This window comes from Aulonocara sp. 'chitande type north' Nkhata Bay, linkage group LG4 (genome assembly GCF_057382095.1).
Source record: "Aulonocara sp. 'chitande type north' Nkhata Bay isolate Kocher_YH1m ecotype deep benthic linkage group LG4, A_spYH_male_GT1.1, whole genome shotgun sequence".
In the NCBI taxonomy this organism is placed as follows: Eukaryota; Metazoa; Chordata; class Actinopteri; order Cichliformes; family Cichlidae; genus Aulonocara; species Aulonocara sp. 'chitande type north' Nkhata Bay.
This window is the reverse complement of record NC_141347.1, coordinates 27,502,814-27,524,702: the sequence shown is the minus strand read 5'-3', so window position 1 is coordinate 27,524,702 and position 21,889 is coordinate 27,502,814. Positions and strand designations below refer to the sequence as shown.

The window sequence follows — 21,889 nt, the reverse complement described above, 5'->3', positions numbered from 1 at the left end:
CTGGTAAGAATCCAGTAGTATAGACAGACTTGTACATCTCAAGCCGAGGTTGCTCATTTGTGTAACTACACCAGGTGCAATAACAGTCACAAAGAGTAAAAGCTACAATAAAAATAAAAAAATAAATCAAAAACCTGATTTAAATGTTTCTGACCCTCACTTTATTTTGTTGTTTCCTTAAAACCAAACTGCTTCCAGTGTGGCTGCTATTTTCAGATCACTGAATGTAAATCACATTCTGACTACTTTCTTTATAGGAAAAGGATGAAGCAAGGCCCCGAGAGATAAGTCTTGTGTTTTGTTTGGTGGCACAAAAAAAGCATTCAATGTGCTGTGTGGTGACTCCACATAGTCCTTACCTTAGCTCAGCCTTTGGGCTTGGACTCGTGAGACACGGATCTAATTATCAGTGTTAATCATGGATATGAAGTCACATCAGTTCGTCAATGTAGCTGATATTTGCTCAAGTTTAGGATTCACAGTGAAATTACAGTTTTGTGAGTCGAGTAGTGAGAACTGATCTTTCATTGAAGGATCTAAAAACAGGAGCCATGATGGAAGTGGTGAACATGTTAACAAGCAGAGGACCTTAAAGAGACCCTGCCAAATTTAAATCAAGTATGGTTTTCATTATTTTTTCTTTAAATTATTCAAATCAAGGAAATTTGTGATTACACCTAGTATTACTGCCTTATGGATAAAACACTTACAATTGCAGGTATAGTCCCCACCTCTTTTTTTCCCACCAGAGAGGAAACAACATATTCACAGTTAGCTTAATCGGTCGAAATTCAGTTGTCACGTCAACAATATTTCATGGAAGAAAGTTTAAAAAAAGTAATCAAAGCTGGGCTATCTAGGGCCAAACTACTCTACAGTATAAACCTAAAATCTGTGTGGAAAAGATGACACGTATGATGTGTAGAAAAACACCAGAGTAGAAAGGGACTCTTCACTCTGCATATTTAGAGCAGACTCGGTGAAGAGTTTCAGCACATACCAAAAGCACTGCACACAGCTGTGTGCCTACAATGTAACAACTATAGAATTTAAAGTTCACTGGAGAATAAGTGAGGAAGAGAGATGGCACCAATGTTAAAGAGAGACTGTTCCTATCAAACAGGAAAGCATGGAAAACAAAGAAGACACATCCAGGGAGGAGAGAGCTGTAAGCAGCATGTTATGGTTATAGTTGAATAATTTAAACTTGCCACTTTGGTGATATAGCCTTAAAAACAAATAACTCTAAAGGCTGTGTGCCTGTGATCGATGCGCTACTTATACAAATAGGACTACACCTCTGATTATAATGTAAGGGGAAATCTGTGTGAGAATAACAGGGTGATTGACGTTTGGAGGACAGAATAGTCTTTCTTTGTATTTGGCTCGGTATTCAGACTTAAAAAAAACAACAACAACAACAACAGCAATAAAAAACAAAACAAGAAAAACCTGTTAACCCTGGTGGCAGAGAGATGCAGACCGTTCAGATTGCTCAGCAGTCTATTCTGTGCTATATACAGATGTACTGCTTTGATAGTCGGGTCATTGGGAACTGCAGGTCACCATTGCTGTGAGCTACATTCCCATTGTGCATGCTGAATTTGGGGTTTTTAAGGCTGTAGCGGCGCATCTTGGTGTTCTTGTAGTAGATTGAGTAGATGAAGATGAAGATGGTGGAGATAGCTACCACAGTGACAGCCACAAATCCAGCGATGAGAGGGAGGTAGTCCTCTGCAATATAGACAGTGAAACGGGAAACAATGCAAGGGTGTTCATTTCCTATGTGCAACAATACAAATGTAAACTTTTTACTCTATAATTTAATGGGGTCAACAAACAAACATGCAAAATTAAAAAGTGCAAATAAAAATAAAGATTGATAGCTTCTAATTTATTTTTTAAAATGACCAAGTATTGGGGCAGGAAGATCAATTGCAAAGTAGTAGTACCCCTTAAGTTTCTAGTGTGTTCTACGTGACAGGCTATAGGTTATATTTACAGAGAGATTTGTGGAATATAATTTTATGATTTACCATCTCCACACACTCCTTTCTTTGTGGAGTTGGGATGTTTTTTCTGTGTTTGCTTGGGTTCTCTCGAGGTACTCCAGCTTCCCCCCCACAGCCCAGAAACATGCAGTTAGTGTGGTTAGGTTAATTGGTAATTCTAAATTGTCCATTTTATGATTTATATTTCCTTAAAATTGGCAACTGTCCACAGGTGTGTGGGTATGAATGGCTGTCTGTCTCCCTGTGAGAAACTGGTGATCTGCCCAGGTTCTTCGAAGCCTCCTGCACTACTATTGAAATTACTATTCAATGTAATGTTTTCTGAAACTGAACGAAAACTAACATAGGGCATCATAGAGTCACTGAGCACTTTATTAGGAACTCCAAACTTATTGTGGATATATCCTGTATTTGATCATAGCCTCAAATTTTCATGGCGGATCTCCCCAACATATTTAAAAGATAAGAGAGATAAGAAGATTATTAGTCCCACATGTGGGAAATTTGTTGTGTCACAGCAAAACGTGGACAGTGCAAAGTTATAGCAGCAAATTGAAATTTTTTAAATTCCTGCAGATATTTTAGCTACACATTTACCACTCTACCACCTCCCGAAGCTGTTGTTTTTGGAGCATGAAGGGACCCTCATAGTCATCAATTATACTTAAATATACAGTCATGGTAAAAAGAAAGCTGTAGGGTTTTACATATCATATCACCTTGACTTTACAAGGTCTTAAAACGAATTAAGCCCGAGATGAACACCAGCATCATTATTTATTCAACAAAAACCAAGTACTTATGATGATTCAGTAGCTTGGACAACCACTTTTAGCAGCAATAAGTTAAATAATTGTTTGCAAGTGATTTGGGGGGGAATTCTCGCCCACTCTTCTTTCTGATGAAGAAATCTGAGAACTTAAAGAGAGTGGATTTTCTTTTTACCATGAATAAGACAGTCATATTCCATGGGTTTAAAAAGGAAACAGTGCATGGCTTTAAGAATTGTCCCTAGCTTCTCTAGTCTGCATGTTGAAGGATTCATGGACAAGATACTGAACCTGTGTTAACCCAGGTCATTGTTGTTATGATCCTTGGTCTTGAACCCAAAATTGTGAGTTATTTGCACTTATTATTTGGTGTTAGTTTTTTGTATATTATTTTGTGGTATTTCATAGTTCATTAGTTCAAAGTATGTTAGGGTCTTGTCTGTATGTTAGTCAGTGACTTCCTTTTTTATTTTATTAACTGTTTGTCTTCAGTATCTTGTTTTTATTTTTACTTCCTCTTGTCTGGTTAGCCTTGATTATCTTCACCTATTTCTTGTTACCTAGTTGTTTCAATTGCCCTCACGAACCCTCCGTGGTTCTCATCTAAAGAGTTGTGTCTTTTTATTTGTCCTTTGTTGAATTGTACTGTGTTCTGTGTGATTGTGCTCATTGTTTATCTGTCGTTTTATCCATATTCCATTTGGATCTGTTACACTCCAAAATATGACAGACATATGAATGTGTGTGTGATTGGGTGACTTGTAGTAAAAGTTCTCAAATAGAGCAATACATAAGTACCATTTACCATTTACATGGGAAATGCCACATTGGCCATGTCCATCTTTTATATACAGTCTAGGACAGCCTTATATTCATGCTTTTGCAGAACTTCAGCTTTATGTTTCTGCAGAAACATGTAGTACAGAAATGTATTACCTTTTAGAATCACTTTAACCTCATATGATGCAGAACCAACATCATTGCTGGCAGTGCAGTTGTAGATGCCAGGCCCATACACAGTGAGGTTTCCTTTAGACACATTCACATGAGACTCTGGGTTGTAGCCCCACTTGATCTTTGGGGTTGGGTTACCATCTGCTTCACAAACAAGCTCCTCAGGGTAGCCTCTGAACACGGGGATTTCTTTTGGAAGCTTTGTGGTATTAATTTTGGGCTTATCTGTTGTGACAAAGAGGTAAATACAGTAATGTCAAGACAATGAGTATTCAAGCAATACCATGAAAAACAAACAATGCGTTACAATTTGAATAGCATATTTTCAAACCCATCTGTACACCTCTGAGATGAATCCAATTGAGAATATAAGAATGAATAGCATGAAATTTTTTTTAGAAATTGGGTATTCAGAGCAAAGAATCCCAAAGTGGAACTTTTTGTTCAAATTGTGTACTTTTAAATATCTTTACCTCTTTATTTGAATATTTCACGACATTTAATATAAACACTTAAAAACAGTATATGTTCAACATAACAAAAGGAATGGTAGATTCCTCTTAATTGGGAAAAGTGAATATGAAAATAGGATCTTACACAGGACAGTGATCTTAAGAGTGCTGGATGTTGTATTTTGAGGGGTGTTTGCTCCCGTTTCTAACAGAGCCTCACATCTGAACTCCGCTCCGCTGTCGTTCCTTTGCAGATTGACATTAATCGTGGTAGAAACATTTACCGGGGATCTGACATCACTGAATTTGCAGGTTTTGTTGTTTTCAAGCTGACAATCAGTTTCTTTCAGTATGTCTGACAGAAAATAAGACAACAAAAAGACAAAAGCTGACATTTCCACCTGATTGCATATCAGTCGGAGACATAACAGAAATGAAGCATGACTTGCAGTACCGTGAAAAAGTCTCAAGCAACACCTTATTTCTTTACATTTTGCCTGACTTTCTTGTAATATTTTAAAATGATCTCGAACAATAGTTCCCCACACTTTCTGGAGGTCTTTCCAAGGTTTTTCTTTGGATATTGGCTATTACCTTCACTTATTCAGTCCACTCCTACCTAACCATTTTCAGAGGAATTTTTTCTTTGCTTGCTAAATGTCTTAATACTTAACTCAAGTAATGAATCAGTGTTGTGTCTATACATAACAGAAAACATTGCAAGAATCAAGCATCCTGTTGCAAACACAAATTTTGTTGTATTTTTATTTCATAAAAATGCCAAAGATAACACAGTTTTACAGGCATAAAATAGAATTGTTGCATCAATCAAGTAATTCCCAGGGAACCACTATCTTGAGACTTTGGTGTGCTGTGTGTCTTTAAAGAAATGTAAGGCAATACTGGACCAGTGGAGGACAACATGCAAAAACAGCTGCCAAATTATAGCAATTGAACTGAAAATCAGTGGCAACAGGTCTTATGGATTGATGAATCAAAATGAAAAATTTTGGGTTCAAATCTTCATCTATATGCATGGAGAAGGTCAGGAGAGACATGCAGTAAGTGTTTGCATTTCAGCCAGTGGTGTTTGGAATCTTGTCAAAACTGATGGAATTATGAACACAGAAAAGTACCATCATCCACTATGCAATACCATCTGCAAAGTGGCTGATTGGCAGATGCTTCATTTTTCAGTATGACAATGATCCCAAACACACTGCCAACACAATAAACGCATACCTGGATAGAAAAACAAACAATGAAACAGTCATGGATTGGCCTCCCCAGAACCCGAACCTCAACATTATCAAAGCAGTGTGGGATCTTGACAAAGAACAGAACAAAAGGCTACTAATATTTAAAAAAAGAGCTTTGAATGTCTTTCAAGAAGCCTGGAGATCTATTTCTCAAGACTATTTAAAGAAACTACAAGCTTCCCCAAGAAAGTTTGGGTTGTATTGAAGAATTAAAGAGGTCCTAACAAATATGGATATAATAATTAAACTTGGAATTGTATAAACTCAGTTTTTGCTTTATGTCTTGCATTTTCACGTTCGTCTGTACCCATTTCTCACTCCCCCAGCATAATACAGACAAAGAAACCTGGCGTAAGCTATAACATTTACAAAAAAAGTTCTTCACCTTGATTTTTGTACCACAAAACAGTGGGTTTTTTTCCCGGTGCAATGTTGACAATGTCACACCGCAGCTGGAACTCTTTGCCCTCTTCCATGGAGGTAACGTTATCCACGTGATTGATGGAAACACTGATTGGTTTTTCTACAGTAAAGAGTTGTTGGGAGAGGGAATCACAGTAACAGAAAGAAAGCACAGTAACAAAAGTTGACATTCAAGTTTGAAGGTGGTAAAAGTGTAAAGAGTGCATTTCGATGATTTATTGCATTTTCGTAGTTTTGGAAATATTGCAGTGCAAACTAGCGTTACCACCCAGTCATCATTGGTGTTAGCAAACCAAGTCATATTATCAGATTCTACGCCCTCCCAGTATATTCTCTAGACATTTGTGGAGATTGTGGATGTTGAGCTGCATGTTGCACCCTGCTTCTGTATTCAGTCACCATTGGGTTTGGAGTTATTTCAAATGGGCATTCTTGCTTAGCACATGCAGAAAGATGAGTGGTAGTAAAAGTCCAAGTCAACATTCCTCCATTATATATAATAATGCAAGATTTCCACATCCAGCGCTGTAGTGAAATAGCAATGAAAGGAAAGCTCTTTAAGCTGTTCCTGTGTAGGCAACAGGAAAAGACTCAGGAAGGATACACCCCTCCCACAGGGAAGTCTGCACTTGCTGCCCACCATTCTTTGAGGAGGACTATACCAACAACACATATCAGTTAAATGCGTCACATTCAACTCAGTTCATTTCCACGTATTACAAAGTACAATGTTATGACACCTGAGACATATATCTTTTAACCATGCATCTACAATAAACAGATTGTTGGGGGAAAATGTAAATATACAGAAGATCCTTATAACCCCAACAATAAAAGTCACTAATTTTCCCACTTTTGTCATTTTTTGTCTCCCATTTAATCGTTTAGGAATAGGCTTCCTGTACGTGCCTCTCTTGAAAACTAGACTCAGTGAAACTTTTTCCTGGATAAATAAAGGATTTCACTAAAAACTTCATTCACACTTTCCCAACTTTTTAAACACTCCCTTTTTGCTATAAGCAAACTCCAAAGCACGCAGGGATGGAACCCTTAGCCTCTGTTATTTCCATGTCAACAGCAAAGAAAACATGAGCTCTCAAGTGTTTCTTACTTACTGGTTTCTGCCCCGTTAGAAAGCGATAACAGCTCTACTGTCAAAAGGGCTGAAAGAAGACGAAGAAAGCTCAAATAATCCATTAGAGTAAACTTTCTGAGTCTCTTATTCCAACAGCTGCCGCTCCTTTTCCTTGGCTTTCCTTTCTCTTACAGTGAGCTGGAGTGTATATCGCTTCAGCTCAGCTGCTAAGTAAACCAGCGGCGACTTGTTGACTTTTTTAGGAGAAAGCTAAGCTAAGCTACAGCTGACAGCAGCACGCCGCTCCCAGCTCCCAGCAGTTACCGGGGAGGAAACTGTCCCTCCCCCAACAGTGGGCACAGAGAGACACTGAGTGCACTCACTACCCCTGACTAAGAAAACACTGCAGCAGTGCTAATAAATCACAGTTTAAAGTGACAAAGACAATGCAGTTAGTTAAAATGTAAAGTAGCAACATTTAGTGTAAAGACAAGAAAAGGTTCATTTAAAGTGATGCATTAAGTGACACAAGTGGCTCTTTGATGCAGAGAGTCAGTAAACATAAATGCAGAGGAAAAAAGTAGATCTTTGAAGTGGATTAGATAAAAGTAGATGGATTCGTGTTGGGTAGCTTGTATGGAGTAATGTAATCTTTTTAGTCACAGTCATACTAGACTCACTGGTCAGTATATTAGGTACACCTTGTTTAGTACTGGGTAGGACTCCCTTTTCGATTCAGAACTTAGTATTTCATCACCAAAAGTTGATTCTGTTCATCTGGACGTAGCGTTTTGTGGGAGAAACGTTTCGTCACTCATCCAAGTGACTTCTTCAGTCTCAGCTGACTGCAGGTTTCCCCAAATCTTATGAACAGTACATTTGCATAATGACTTCAGTAATTATGCAAATGTACTGTTTATAAGTGTAGCGGTAGACTACTGTTCCCATAAGGCTGTGTGTGGGGAGAGCTTCCGGGTTACGAGTAAAGTTGGATTTGGGGAAACCTGCAGTCAGCTGAGACTGAAGAAGTCACTTGGATGAGTGACGAAACGTTTCTCCCAGAAAACGCTACGTCCAGATGAACAGAATCAACTTTTGGAGATTTATTTTCCTGGATGATTGAGAATGCATCAAGACGTTAGTATTTCATCACATTATTATCATTTAAATAAGACATGCTAATGTTGGTATTTAGCCATCAATTTTCTTTTGATTTTAGTTTTCTTTTTTTTCCTTTAGTTTTCAACAGCCATTCTTAATTATTTGTAAAGAGTTTTAAAACCCTATTTACTGTTTTCCTTTGTTGGAACTTTCCACCTTCCTTTCCTAGCCTTCTCCCATCACCCTCAACTGGTTGCAGCAGATGGCTGCACCTCCCTGAGTCTGGTTCTGCTGGAGGTTACTTCTGCTTAAAAGGGCGTTTTTTCTCCACACTGTCGCCAAGTGCTTGCTTGAAAGGGGTATTATTGTATTATTGTAGGGTCTTTACTTTATGGTATAAAGCGCCTTGCAGCGACTGTTGTAATGATTTTGTGCAATATAAATAAAACTGAATTGAACTGAAACCATCAGTTTTCTTCAATATGCCATACTCGCTGTACATGCATATAAATAGCAACAACATGTTTAAAAAGTGATCATTTTAATAAGAAAATACTTATTTTTTCCTCAGTCACAAATATTTACAACAGTATATACATATGTGTTATAAAGGTCTCCTCACCCTTCACAAAAAGGCTTTGAACTCCATTAACCCTTCAATAATTTGCAATGCCATCATATCGCCATGCAGTCCATTTTCATAATACATTAAATAGTCTTTACGTTTTCTTAAAAGGAAAAAATAAATAAATATATATATATATATATATATGCATTTACATACAGCTCATATAGACACTGGGGTAGCAGTGCCTGTGGTCACTCATCTGTGGAACAGGACAATTTGTCCCATAATGAGAGACCTTTTAGATTTTGGCATAGAAAGAACCAGGCACAGAAAAGGCTACATATGTAGAAAGGAATGCAGAGTGACTTATAGGAAGTTATGACTGAAACAACAGTTGGCTCAATACATGGTATACACTGAAGTACTGTAATGCTTGTAGGTCCTCACCTGTTAAATTTCACATGGAGATTGGTACATTGTTAGAGCATCTCTGCACATTTTGATTACATAACACAGTCACATTAACAGCTACATTTTGACTGACATTTTTATATGATATGTATGACTGTGATAAAGGGAAGTTAAAAAATGAAATTGCTGCATGTGTGTCTGTGTGTGTGTGCACTGCTGAGCTCTGCAGAGATGTTTAAAAAAAAAAAAATTATGTACCAAATCTCCCTGTGAAATGCACCTGGTGACAAGATGGTGTAATTGATATATATATATATATTTTTTGAATTTCAGCTTGAAGCATACTGATTTGAAACCTTAAGAAGGAAAAAGAACCATGAAAAAAACAAAAAATAAAAACATCAAATATCTTTGTGCTCATTAAATTAGGAAAGGTTCTACTTTCAAGTCAGAAGCAAACTTATCACTCCTTCACATATTTCTATCCAGTGAAAACTGGCAAGAATCCAGTAGTAGATACACACTTGTGTAAATATGGTAGGTGCAATCAAGTTACAAAAAAACCCCTTGATTAAAATTTGACTGAGCCTCATTTACGAGTTGAAAGAATAAACTGTTGAAATGTTGTGGGTTGTTTGGTAAATAAAGATTGAATTAGTGATACACAAAAACAGTATTCAGTGTGCTCACATAGCTCTAATGACCAGTGATAATTGTGGATATGATGTCACGTTAGTTTGTGAGTGAAGCTGATGAGTGCTCAAGTTTAGGATTCACAGTGAAATTACAGTTTTGTGAGTGGAGTGGTGAGAACAAAACTTTCATGGAAGGAAGAGGGGAACATGGAGAGACCCTGTCAAATTTAAATCAAGTATGGTTGATGCTATTTTTTTCTTTAAATGATTAGACTCATGGAACTGTGGTTGCACCTAGCATTACTCTCTTAAGGATGAAACACTATTATAATCAGAGGTGTAGTCCAGAGTCATGCCCAACATTTTGTTTCTCCAAGACAGGAAATAAAACATCCACTTAGCTTAATCATTCAAAATATAGCTGTCACTTTAAGAGTTTTAGTTAAAAGACAACAAAGTAATTGGTCAACAATGTCATCTTGACATCTAGGGCCAGATTTAGTAACGACCTCTGCCATCACAAAACCTTCTTTTGAGGTCAGAAAGGCTCTGCTAGAGTTTACCGAAGAGACAGAGTGTCAGTTTTGTGACTGAAAGCACCAGAGCAAATTACCGTGATGATGCGTTCACTAAAATGTGCTCATGGGAAAGAAAGCTTTGGGTGATCTAACCATGCCCCAAATTACCGGTACATACATTACAATAATTACATTCATTTCAATAATTACACGGCAAGGGCAAATTAGGGCTTCAGAAACTAGCAGTCAGATATGTTCATAACCCTGAGATTAAATGTGTGAAAAGTGGTGCAAAATTCACCACAGATTACATGAGGGAGAGAGGCAAGTTTGAGAGAGAGCGGGCAACTATCAAACAGACAGTATGGAAAATTAAGAAGACACATCCAGAAAGGAAAGAGCTGTAAGCAGCATGTAAGAACTGGTGAAAGGGATTAGAGAGATGAGTTTTATATTACTAAGGTCAGGCTGGCATTGATCACTATTGCTCAGTTGTAGTTGAATAATGTAAATTTGCTTCTGCAGTGAAAAAGCTTTTGTCGTGACCGATGCACAATGTTACTTAGACAAATAGGACTACACCTTTGATTATGATGTATTGGAAAATCGATATGCAGTAGAAGGTTGCGTGATATTTGAATGAATAGATCTTTGTCGAAGTGGTAATCATACTTTAAAAACACTGTTAACTGCAGCCAATTCAGATTGCTCAGCAGTCTGTTCTTTACTACGCAGAGATGTACTGCGTTGAAAGTCTGGTCATAGGGAACTGCAGGTCGCCGTTGCTGTGAGCTACATTCCCATTGTGCTCGCTAAATTTGGGGTTTTTAAAGTTGTAGTGGCGCATTTTGGTGTTCTTGTAGTAGACTGAGTAGATTAAGAGGAAGACAATGGTGATGGCTACAACTGCAAGAGCCACAAATCCAGCGATGAGAGGTAGGTAGTCCTCTGCAATGAAGACAGTCAAACAGGAAACACTTCAGTGTGCAACAATAGAAATGTAACATTTTTACTCTATATGTAACTCTACTATTTAAAGAGGTCAGCAAATACACATACAAAATAAAAGCTAAAGTATAAGTAAAGATGTGCAGTAGTAGTAGTAATACCGGTGAAGTTTGAAAGCATTTTAGGTGAGAAGTTATAGATCATATTCACCCAGAAATTGTGGGGCTGGAAATAAAATAATAAAATATCAATAAGATTTAATGCTTTAGAATTCCTTAAATGTCCATTCAAAGTAATGTTTTCAGCAACAGAAACAGAAAGAAAACTGTAACAAGTGTATTATGGTTATTGTTATGGTTATTATGTTACTATGATGGTGTTAGAAACATCACATGCACAAATCATTACCCATTCCCTAATGTCACCAGCAGCAGTGAACCAGTGCATACTGCAAAATCCATAGACTGTATTTATACTGTATTTAAAGAGAGCATTTCTTTTTACCATGACTGTAAGACAGACATAACCCCATTGGTTTAAAAGTGAACCTGGTGCATATATACCTTCGACATTGTAGATTTTATAATCTCAGTTAGTAGTTTCAAGTTTTATTTAATACAGTTTTATTTACAGGGGGGATATTTTGCAAATTATGCTTACATAAAATAGGAAATTTGTAGGACATAGCTCTTGTGACTGATAAGTCACTGCCATATGAGTGTGCAGTTTCCTCTTTTTTAGAGTCAGATATGCCTCTATTTTGGAAACAGCCAAAATAGAGGCAGATGTTCAGTGAATGACTTCAAGATGTGACTTCAAAAAAACAGGCCCTTTAAGAGGATGGATGGCTGTGAATCAGGAAGTACTACTAATCAGAAACAGTGCCAAGTCCCTCCAGTCTGCATGTTGAAGGATTTAATAAAAAGCATTGTTGTCATGACAATAATGGACCTGGGGTCACCTGGAGACCTCTTCCTGTTAAAAGGGAGTTTTTCCTTCCTACTGTCACCAAAGTGCTTGCTCATATGGGGTTATATGATTGTTTTTTTTTTCTCTGTATGTATTATTGTAGGGTCTACCTTACAATACAAAGTGCCTTAAGGCGACTGTTGTTGTGATTTAGCACTGTATAAATAAATTTGAACTGAATTGAATTGAAACTGAAGTTTTTTTTTCCAAGTTTATTGCTTATATTTGATTTTTATATTCCTTAGTATTTATTTCAGCTCCTTTTCATTTCTATTAGTATTCTGCCTAGAGTTTATTTTGTAAATTTTGTTGTGGTATTTTCATAGCCTTCTCCCCTTCTGTGTTATATTTAAGAATGTTAGGTTCTTTAGTCACAGATAAGAACCTAGAAATGGAACTCACTCAATTTTTACTTTCCCTACCTAGTTCACCATTTTTCTTGTTACCTAGTTGTTTCCACTGCCCTCGTGAATCCACTGTACTCCTCATGTAAAGAGCCGTGACTTTTTAATAAAACATCTAGGGCAGTCTTATATTTTTATTGTCTTGGCTAACAGCAGTGGAACCCTCTGATTGTTTGGCTTTAAGTTCATCCAGAAACACATACATGTAAAAATGTACAGAAAAGGTGCATAAGGTGAAAAATCTGTGTGTTAAAAGTGTGTTACCTTTTAAAATCACTTCAACCACATGTGATGCAGAACCAACGTCATTGCTGGCAGTGCAGTTGTAGATGCCCGGCTCAGACACAGTGAGTTTTCCTTTAGACACATTCACATGGGACTCTGGGTTGTAGTGCCACTGGATCTTTGGGATTGGGTAACCTTCTGCTTCACAAACAAGCTCCTCAGAGTAGCCTCTGAACACGGGGATTTCTTTTGGAAGCTTTGTGGTATTAATTTTGGGCTTATCTGTTGTGACACAAAGGTAAACAGAATAATGTCAAACACTGAGTATTCAAGCAATACCACCCAAAATAAACAAATATGCTGTTTAAAACTCATCCGTACACCAATGTTAAGAATAGTAAATTTAAATGGAAAGAGTGAATAGCACAAATATCTGCAACAAGGTTAAAGCAGGGTGTCTCTGTTTTGTAATTACATTATCTTTACCTTCATATTGTTATAGATAATGATGGATTTAGTCTTTTAATTACATGCTGTAATCTATATGCACTAGCAAGATTATTGTTTGACTTTAAAGATGTGCTATGCCTGGAGCAGTTGACTATATAAGGAAATCTTTCATAAACTGATATGACAGTGACACAATAGAAAGACAAATTTTAGAAATCTGATGTTCAGAGCAAAGAGTCAAATGGTGTACTTTTAAATATCTTTACATCTTTGTCTGAACATTTCACTACTTTTAACATAAACACTTAAGAGAGTAACAGTATATGTTCAACATAACAAAAGGAATGGTAGCTTCCCCTAATAGGGAAAAGTGAATATGAAGTGGGATCTTACACAGGACAGTGATCTTAAGGGTGCTGGATGTTGTAGTCGGAAGAGGATTTAATCTCAGGTTTAGCCGAGCCTCACATCTGAACACCACTTCGTCGTCTTTCCTTTGCAGGTTGACATTAATCGTGGCAGAAACATTTACCGGGGATCTGACATCACTGAGTTTGCAGGTTTTGTTGTTTTCAAGCTGACAGCCAGTTTCTTTCAGTATGTCTGACAGAAAATAAGAAAATAAAAAGACAAAAGCTGACATTTCTACTTGTTTATGTATGAGCGGGAGACACAACAGAAGTTAAGCATAACTTACAGTACTGTGAGAAGATCTTGAGCCACTCCTTATTTCTTTATATTTAGTTTATAAGAAGCAATGAGTTTTAAAGCGGTCTTGAACAATAGTTCTACTACAGGCTTTGTGAAGGTCTTTTAAAGGCTTTTTCTTTTGCTATTGGCTACTTTTTTCACTCATTTTCAGTCAACTCATTGTAATATGACCACTTTGTTAAACATCTTAACACTAGCTGATGAACCACTCAACCATATTAAAGACACCTAACTGAAGGGATGAACTAGTGTTGTGTGTACACATAGCAGAAAACCTATACAAGAATCACTTTTTAATTAGATCTTAAGGCACTTTGTTTTTTCTATATAAGTGCACTGGTTGGTTTAACTAACATTTACAGGTTTATCATCCATTTAATGTTCGCTGAAGCCTCATCAGAAGTCGTCTTCAAATTACATGAGAACTGGACTGAAAATCAGAGGCAAGATGTCTTATAGATTGATGAACTCAAATGGGATCCTTTTGATTTAAATCATCATTATTATATATGGTGGAGGTGAAGGTAGCGTAATTTTCTCTTTCTATGATCAATCTTTCTTTTGCATCCAGTGGCGTTGTCCACTGCTGGACACTAGAAAGACTCTCAAAGCACTGTATTGTGTTGTATTGCAAGTCTCACACAGTACGTCTATAATATTTACAGAAAAGCTCCTCACCTTGATTTTTGTACCACAACACAGTGACGTTTTGTGCTGGAGCGATGCTGACAATGTCACACCGCAGCTGGAACTCTTTGCCCTCTTCCACAGAGCTCAAGCGACGCACGTGGTAAATGGAAACACTGTCTGGTTTTTCTACAGTGGAGAGTTGTTGGGAGAGGAAAGAGCAGAGTAACACAATTTAAGATTCAAATTTGAAGGCAGCAAAAGTATGAAAATTGTTGTGAATAGAGGTGGAAAGTAACAAAGCACAAATAATTCTCAGGTATCTGTACTTTGCTTGAGTGTTCAATACTGAGTATTTTTCTGACAGCTGTCTATACTTTCCATTCCTTATGTTTTCAAAACAACCTTGTTACGTTTGGTTTAACACATTCAAGTTGAGATATTATTTCACATCACTTTGTGCTTTTAAACATTAAATCAATTTGATCCTAAACTGTAATACACAAAAGGCATACTAATAGTGGATAAAGTGGGCAGGTGTTTTGCTGAATCTCTCTTTAACCTCTGACTGTGTTTCCTGTTTATGTGTGGAGGCAAAGTTATCCTCTACAATGTAGGAAACAGAAGATAGAGCTCTTTCAAAAAATCATTTTTTCCTATGCTCATTACTGAGTCATGCTGAGAACAATCATTAGAATAAAATTTAGACTGAAATAACTGAAGACTGAAAATATTCTATTCCCATATACTACAATTTTATTACATTAATATAGCACAAGGTACTACTCAATACGTTCTTACTTTGAGTACATTCTGAGTCTGTACCTTTTCCCATTTACTTTAGTAAAGAAGTTTAAAACAGTACTTTTACCAGAGTATTTTTTAACACAAGGATGTGTAGTTCTACTCAAGTACAGGATGTCTGTATTTTTGCCAGCTCGGGTTGAGAATACTTACTGTAAAGAGTAAAGTTCAATGATTTTTGGCATTTTCCTATTCCTTGAAATGTTGCAGTGCAAACTGGCGTCATCCCCCAGTCTTCATTGGTGTTAGTAAACCAAGTCATATTATCAGATTCTACACCCTCCCAGTACATTCTCTTGACATTTGTGGAGATGGCGGATGTTGAGCTGCACGTTGCACCCTGCGCTCTGCTTCTGTACTCAAGCACCATTGGATTTGGAGTTATTTCAAGTGGGCATTCTTGCTCAGCACCTGCAGAAGGAAGGGTGGGAGTGAGAAATGTTATTTCAGTCCAAATCTACATTCCTTCATTACAATAATGCAAGATTTCCACATCCAGCACTGTAGTGAAATGAAAGGAAAGGTCTTTAAGCTGTTTCTTTGGAGGCAACAGGAAAAGATCCCAGGAAGGATACACCCCTCCCTAGCTCAAAGAATTATTTGGGGAGGACTGCACCTGCAACACATATCAGTTAAATGTGTCACATTTACTTAGCCAAATTACTCTTAATATAAGGTAAAATGTGATCTGAACTGAGGTATATATATTTTTTATCAGCAAGTCAATCAGCAGTTTTTAAAAATTCTCGAAAACTGAACCAATAACCATGCTTCATTTAAAGTCACTTACATCACCCTTCTTCCCCATTTGGTTTGAACAACACATCAGTAGTGGTAATGGTGAGAAGCTGTAAATCGATACTTCTCGATTTAGACTCAAAAGCCAAAAAGCGTGCGGATCAGCTGGTTTTTATTAATGCTCTCATATTACACACAATCCATGATACTTTATCACTCTTTCCAGGACATTATCTAAGCAGGCTATAATTGGTAGATCGATTATGTTGCATACTGTGTACTGCAGTTCACCTACCTATAACTGTCACTTTGATTGTTCTGGAAATTCTTCCCTTGTTGTTCCATGCATGGCACGTGTAGGTACCCATGTTGTATGCAGTAGCGCTGTGAATCTCCAAACGGGATACTCCATCTTCATTTTCCTCCATCACATTGTCAGTCTGGTAATAATTCCAGGTATACGTTGGTCGTGGGTTTCCACTGGAGGAGCACTTCAGCTCCACAGTGGAACCAATGTGGACTTCAAGGTCTTGAAGCTCAAATATCTCTGATGGTTGATCTAAAGACAATAATTTCATTTAAGACAAAAAGGAGTAAAATATACGTATGTAATCACTCTCGCTTGACGTGTGTCTGAAAGACTTACAGTGAACAATAATTTCCACAGTGGCGTTAACGTTTGACTGATTGTTTGAAGCTGTGATCAAGTAATGTCCTGCATCAAGTCTCGTCAACGTCTTTGGAAGTTCCACCACCTCATCATCTCTGTACCAGACCATGACAGGTTCAGGAAAGCCCTCAACAGTACAGGTGAGATTGTGAGGAGTATGTTCCTCTGCCATGTAAATGCTTGGGCAGTTCAACTCTGGTCCGTCTGAAAAGGAAAGGACAAAGGAAAAGGACAAACACTCAGTGTGGTCCTCCCTGGGTTTGGGACCCTTGGTTTTGAGTTTTTTGTTATTCTTCCCTTGTATTTACAATTCTTGTTTATCTTCTGCTTTATATAGGCTCTTCATGGTTTATATTTCAGTCTTGCTGTTTGAGTCTTCTGTTCTTAACTTTGTTACTCTCAGCTTGTCCTTTAGTTAGTTCCCTTGTAGTTTCCATTCATGTCATCTTTCTGCTTTGTCTTTTTTTTGCCTTCCTACACTGTCCTGTCCTACTCCCTTTCCCTTTTGTCATGTTAACCCTCTTCACCTTCTTGTATTACATTGTATATTGTCTGAGTCTCTCCTTGTTCTTTGTTGCTTTGACCCTCATAGTTGTTTGTCTTCCAGCTCTGTAATGCCCTGAGAATATTTATTTCCCAATTATTTATGGCTTTTGGATTGTCTGGCATGGTTTCCTTGTTTTTCCTGAACTTTGGTCTTTCTGTGTTTTCTTTGGTCTAGTCAGCATTAAAAGTTTTGCTTCGAGTCAAGGTCCTGCCTCCTGCATTTATGTCCACAATATCCTCCCACACAGCTGAGTATGACACTGAGTTTTTGTCCTTCAAAGGAATTTATCTGCTGGAAGACAGAGATACTGCTCCAGTCGCAGTTTGGCCTGACTGACACTAACCAGAACTAAGAGAAACATTTTAAGAGATCATTCTTGAATATTCACCTGTGTTTCATCCCAGCATGTGAACAGATAAAGTGACAGTCCGGAGACTTTCACCTGATTAAGTAGCCAGGCTTCCTTTGAAACTCAATGCTCTTGTTTCCCAAGACTCTGTTAATTAAAACCTTTAAACCTGCGTACTGTGTTGTAAGTTTGAGTCATTTGATTAAAACAGTGACAGCTACTCTCAGTTAGGACTTGAGCACTTCTTCCACTTTGTGCATCCAGCAATTTCTGCTATTTTTAAATGTATAATGTTCAAATGTAGTATTAGTTTTGTTAGTTTGTCATAAAAGTGGATGTGACACTCACATAACACATGAACCTGGATGTTCTTTTGGACAGAGAGTGAGCCATTAGCTTCAAGTGTGTACATCCCTGCATTTTCCCTTCTCATCGGAGTGGTTGAGTTGAAGGGTTGTCCATCTTTCAGCCATTTAACCGAGGGGGTGGGATTTCCTGCTATATTGCAATTCTCCTCCAAAGATTCATTTTCCATTAGCTCAATAATATTGGAACACTGTACATCTGGTCCAACTGAAAAGAAGCAAAAGCACCAACCATTTGTTACAATGTAATGTTTTATCCTTCTTTCAGACATATACCATCTTGCCAGGTAAACATAATAGTCACAAATACTATCTGAGACAGAATTGTATTTTATGTGAATTACAAACAAATAAGCTCAAACTTACAGACAACTGTAATAGTAAGCTCCTGTGACGATACATTCAAATGTGGTCCTACTGGGCTCAGGTCCATCTGTGCCTCACATCTGAACCTGGCACCGCTGTCGTTTCGAGTTGGTGTAAACGGGAAGGTAGATAAAAGTTTCACTGGTTGTTTAGTATTTTTTAAGTTATTTGGTTCAATGATTTCTAAGACATCTGATTCAATGATTCTGTCTCCATTGTACCACTTTACAGTAAGATTTTGGACTGGTGCTATTTTGGGGATTTCACAAGTAATGTTATATTCCTCCCCTTCTACCATCATACCATTGGAGTCAGCGGTGGAGTTGATTTGGATTTTTTCTGGAAATGCTGAGAAAAAGAAAGGAGTTATTAGATACCAGAGTTATTAGAGTTATCATAATATAATTGTGATAATATACGCACAACAACCAGGACTTACTGTAAACAACGATGTTCAGATTTTTCTGGCACTGCTCATTAGTGTTAATAAAGCAAAGAGCAGAGATGCCCCATACTGTTAAACTCTCCACATTCCAGGGCAAATGGTTGACCTCTGTAATCCCTATCCCTCCAACTGAAGCCTCCCAACCCATTCCATCATGGCTCACTGTTGCGGTGCAGTTGACTGAAACTGGGTCTCCATACCGCACCACAACACTGGAGGGGCTCAACTCAATGGGACATGAGGCACCTACACCTGCAGCATAGAAATATTATATATATTTAGATGCTTCACATTGTTTTTGTTTTGTAGTAAAACTAAAATGTAGGATCGACAAATCAAACCAAATATACTAGTCAAAAAGGAAATGCAAGTTTGTGTTTTAAGCATATTTTATAGACCAACACTACGACATATGTATATACAATCAGGCTAATATGTGTAATAGGATGTGTCTGGATATGCTTCTGATCTAGAAAGTCCTGCATTCCTCTGGTTGTGTTGGGTCAGGCAATGCCCTGCTGAAACAGCTGCAGAGCTATTTTAGCTACTGCAAGAACAGCACATGTACTGGTCATCTCAGCACCTCTGTGCAGTCAGATTTTTGACAAGAACAACCAGGTTAGAGATGATGCTCTCATGGACACGTAAGGCTCCAGCAAACCAACATGCCAACAGCCTAGCCGCAGCCCATCACAGTTACTCACAGCGTAGTTTCACTGATAGAAATGTTGCACATGCAGAACAGTGAAGAGGACTTCAGTAGTGTTTTTAGGAAGAGTTTTAGGCCAATCAGATGCTTTCCAGGTGGTACTGCAAGATGGTACTTTTCTGCATTTGTAATTCAATCACTTTTGACAAAGTTACCAACACCAAAGACTGAAACGTAGTCCTATACCACGACAAAACCTCCACCATACTGTTGTACCTTTCAGATGCCCTCTTCAATACGTATGACTATTTGCACTTCATAACACCTGTTGGCACTATTTCAGTCCATTTCTTGTGTAATTTGGCACACCTCAGTCTTTTCTATCCATTTCCCTTCCTGAAGAATGGTTTGTTGACAGCCAGCCTTCCACTGAGACAATTTCTGATGAGACACAGGTCAACTGAAGCCAAATGCATCGCTCAGGCCACAGTGGACACTGTGCAGATATATACCAAGTTTTCAGCTATTAGCTCTTTGGGAATCGCCTTGTTGATGCAAATAAACAAAGCTAACAAGTCGACTTATAATTCATCTGTTTAATTGACATTGCTTTAAAATGAAGGTTGAATGGGTTTTTTGTTTGTTAAACTCCTGTTTCCTCCTCTCCTCTCTCCTTGTTCCTTCTCCTGTCCTATCTCTTGTGCGAAAGACTAAGTGAGCAATGTAAGGAGACTCATCAAGGATGCACAAATTAAGAAATCAGAAAAGGAAGTGTATGGACTCTCCCTCTTTGTTGGAGGGAAGTGGAAAACTAGTCACCCTATGGACCTGTAGTGTTTTACAGATTTTTGCTGTAGTAAAATAACTTTCTGTAAGACATTAAGACCTTAAAAAAACACAAGTAAAAAAGCATATTAAATGTCTCACTAAACAACAAAATACAATAAAAAAGGCAGATGAAGTCAAACAAGCAAATTAGCAATTTGGGGGGATCTACCACCTCCTCCTGTGTGTTTCTTTGCTTTGCTCACTAATACCTGTATTTGAGTTTCTTCCCTCCACCGTTTGCTTGCTTGCTCACCATGGATAAAATAAATCATTAAACAACACATATTTTTCCTGGAAGCTGACTTCATTTGCCTGTGTACATTCCTTTCCCATGGTGAGTCATTCTTTTGACAATGAGTTTGATAATCTCCCCCCTTTTTTTAGTCAGTGCACTAACTGAACAAAAAATATGTCAGTGAATATTCTCACCAGATAAGACTTTTCTTTTATCAAGCCCTTGTTTTGATATATTTTCCTGTTAAGCAGAAAAGAGCTTTTTTAAAGGATTTGTCTTTCACCGTACCCCCCACATTGTTATTCAGGAGGACTCGTGTAGAAACAAGATTATCATAATGCCAAAGAGTGTTTTTTTACACAGCCACACTTCCCTAAATGATAACAGTGAAAGCAAGAGGTTGATGAGGTTACAGTCCATGACCTCACGGTGAACAATGAACCCTTACGAAGACAACACCTTTAAAGGGGAAAAGAAGTTGTTGTACAAATCAAACCTTTTAATAGAAAGAAATTATTGATTAATCTGAAGCCTTATTGCAGTATTCCTCCATGTTCTCCCAATTCCAAAAAAAGACATATTTAAAAAAATATATACTTAATGGAAAGTGAAAGGAAAGAACAACACACAGCTGGCTATACATTTAACTACATCAATCCAATAAACCACTAATGAACATTCAGAGTCACAGCCAGTGCCAGCAAGTTGAAATTGCTGTTGCATAAATAGCCTTAACTCACATCTAAGAAGACTGGATTTCACATAATAAGTGTTCATTTGAGGGGAAAAGATTTGGTTCAGATTTCACCTCTTTTCTCCCTGGGTACTTTTACACATTCTTTCACAAAATCTGGGAAACTATCCACCATTTGTTTTTCATTTCTTTTATTTTCTCTCTCTTTTACACACGGCAATCTATCGCACCCTTCTGGTTAAATTAAGTCCTGCACCTGGGGCATGTCACAGCTTTAGCTGCTGTTGTTTTACTAATCACGCCAATGACTCTTTCTCTAACACGAATATGGCTTCACATTTATGCTTGATCCGTATAGACCTTGTGGGTAATGAAAATAAAATAATAAATAAATAAATAACAAAAATAAATAAAAACAAGTCTTGGCCACTGAGAAAAAGACATCATATGACAAAATTACACCAAATATGCATTATAAATCTCGAAGACCGTCATTTTAGCAATGAAAATGAGAGCATCTTACCTGCCGCAATGAGAAGGAGCCCCACTGACAGCTGAACAAATAATCTACTTTGACTCATTTGAGTTGCCTTACTCAACAATGACCCCTCAGTCATTTGTTACTCCTCTGCTCAGCTTCCCCTGTTGGACTGTGCAGCTCCGAGCTGTCGTGAATAAGTACAAGCA

General features: G+C 37.7%; 1 protein-coding gene across 2 annotated transcripts; it reads right to left on the bottom strand.

Moving 5' to 3' along the window:
- Positions 1 to 1,513: 1,513 nt before the first annotated feature.
- Positions 1,514 to 21,881, bottom strand: LOC147332820 (hemicentin-1-like). 2 transcript variants are annotated; one of them, XM_086289567.1, is made up of 14 exons: positions 21,726 to 21,874; positions 18,791 to 19,048; positions 18,352 to 18,699; positions 17,969 to 18,193; positions 16,701 to 16,928; positions 16,350 to 16,613; positions 15,470 to 15,727; positions 14,564 to 14,701; positions 13,568 to 13,777; positions 12,764 to 13,006; positions 5,833 to 5,970; positions 4,334 to 4,543; positions 3,719 to 3,961; positions 1,514 to 1,734 (listed from the first exon to the last, which is right to left on the bottom strand). In XM_086289567.1, exons 1-14 carry the CDS (start codon positions 21,817 to 21,819, stop codon positions 1,514 to 1,516), a joined length of 3,078 nt encoding a protein of 1,025 aa, XP_086145693.1. In that variant the 5' UTR covers positions 21,820 to 21,874. The 2 variants fall into 2 exon arrangements, with proteins under 2 accessions (XP_086145693.1, XP_086145692.1); XM_086289566.1 differs by lacking the exons at positions 1,514 to 1,734; positions 3,719 to 3,961; positions 4,334 to 4,543; positions 5,833 to 5,970 and adding an exon at positions 7,996 to 11,126 and having other exon boundaries at positions 21,726 to 21,881.
- Positions 21,882 to 21,889: the final 8 nt, after the last annotated feature.

What these genes read in the sequence shown, in the direction of transcription:
- LOC147332820 (XM_086289567.1), bottom strand. Translation starts at nt 21,819, where the DNA reads ATGACTGAGGGGTCATTGTTGAGTAAGGCAACTCAAATGAGTCAAAGT. An exon ending in GTTGTGGTACAAAAATCAAG is followed by an intron (nt 13,778 to 14,563) that starts GTGAGGAGCTTT and finishes ATTTTCTGTCAG; the next exon opens with ACATACTGAAAGAAACTGGC. An exon ending in TCTTAAGATCACTGTCCTGT is followed by an intron (nt 3,962 to 4,333) that starts GTAAGATCCTAT and finishes TTGTCACAACAG; the next exon opens with ATAAGCCCAAAATTAATACC.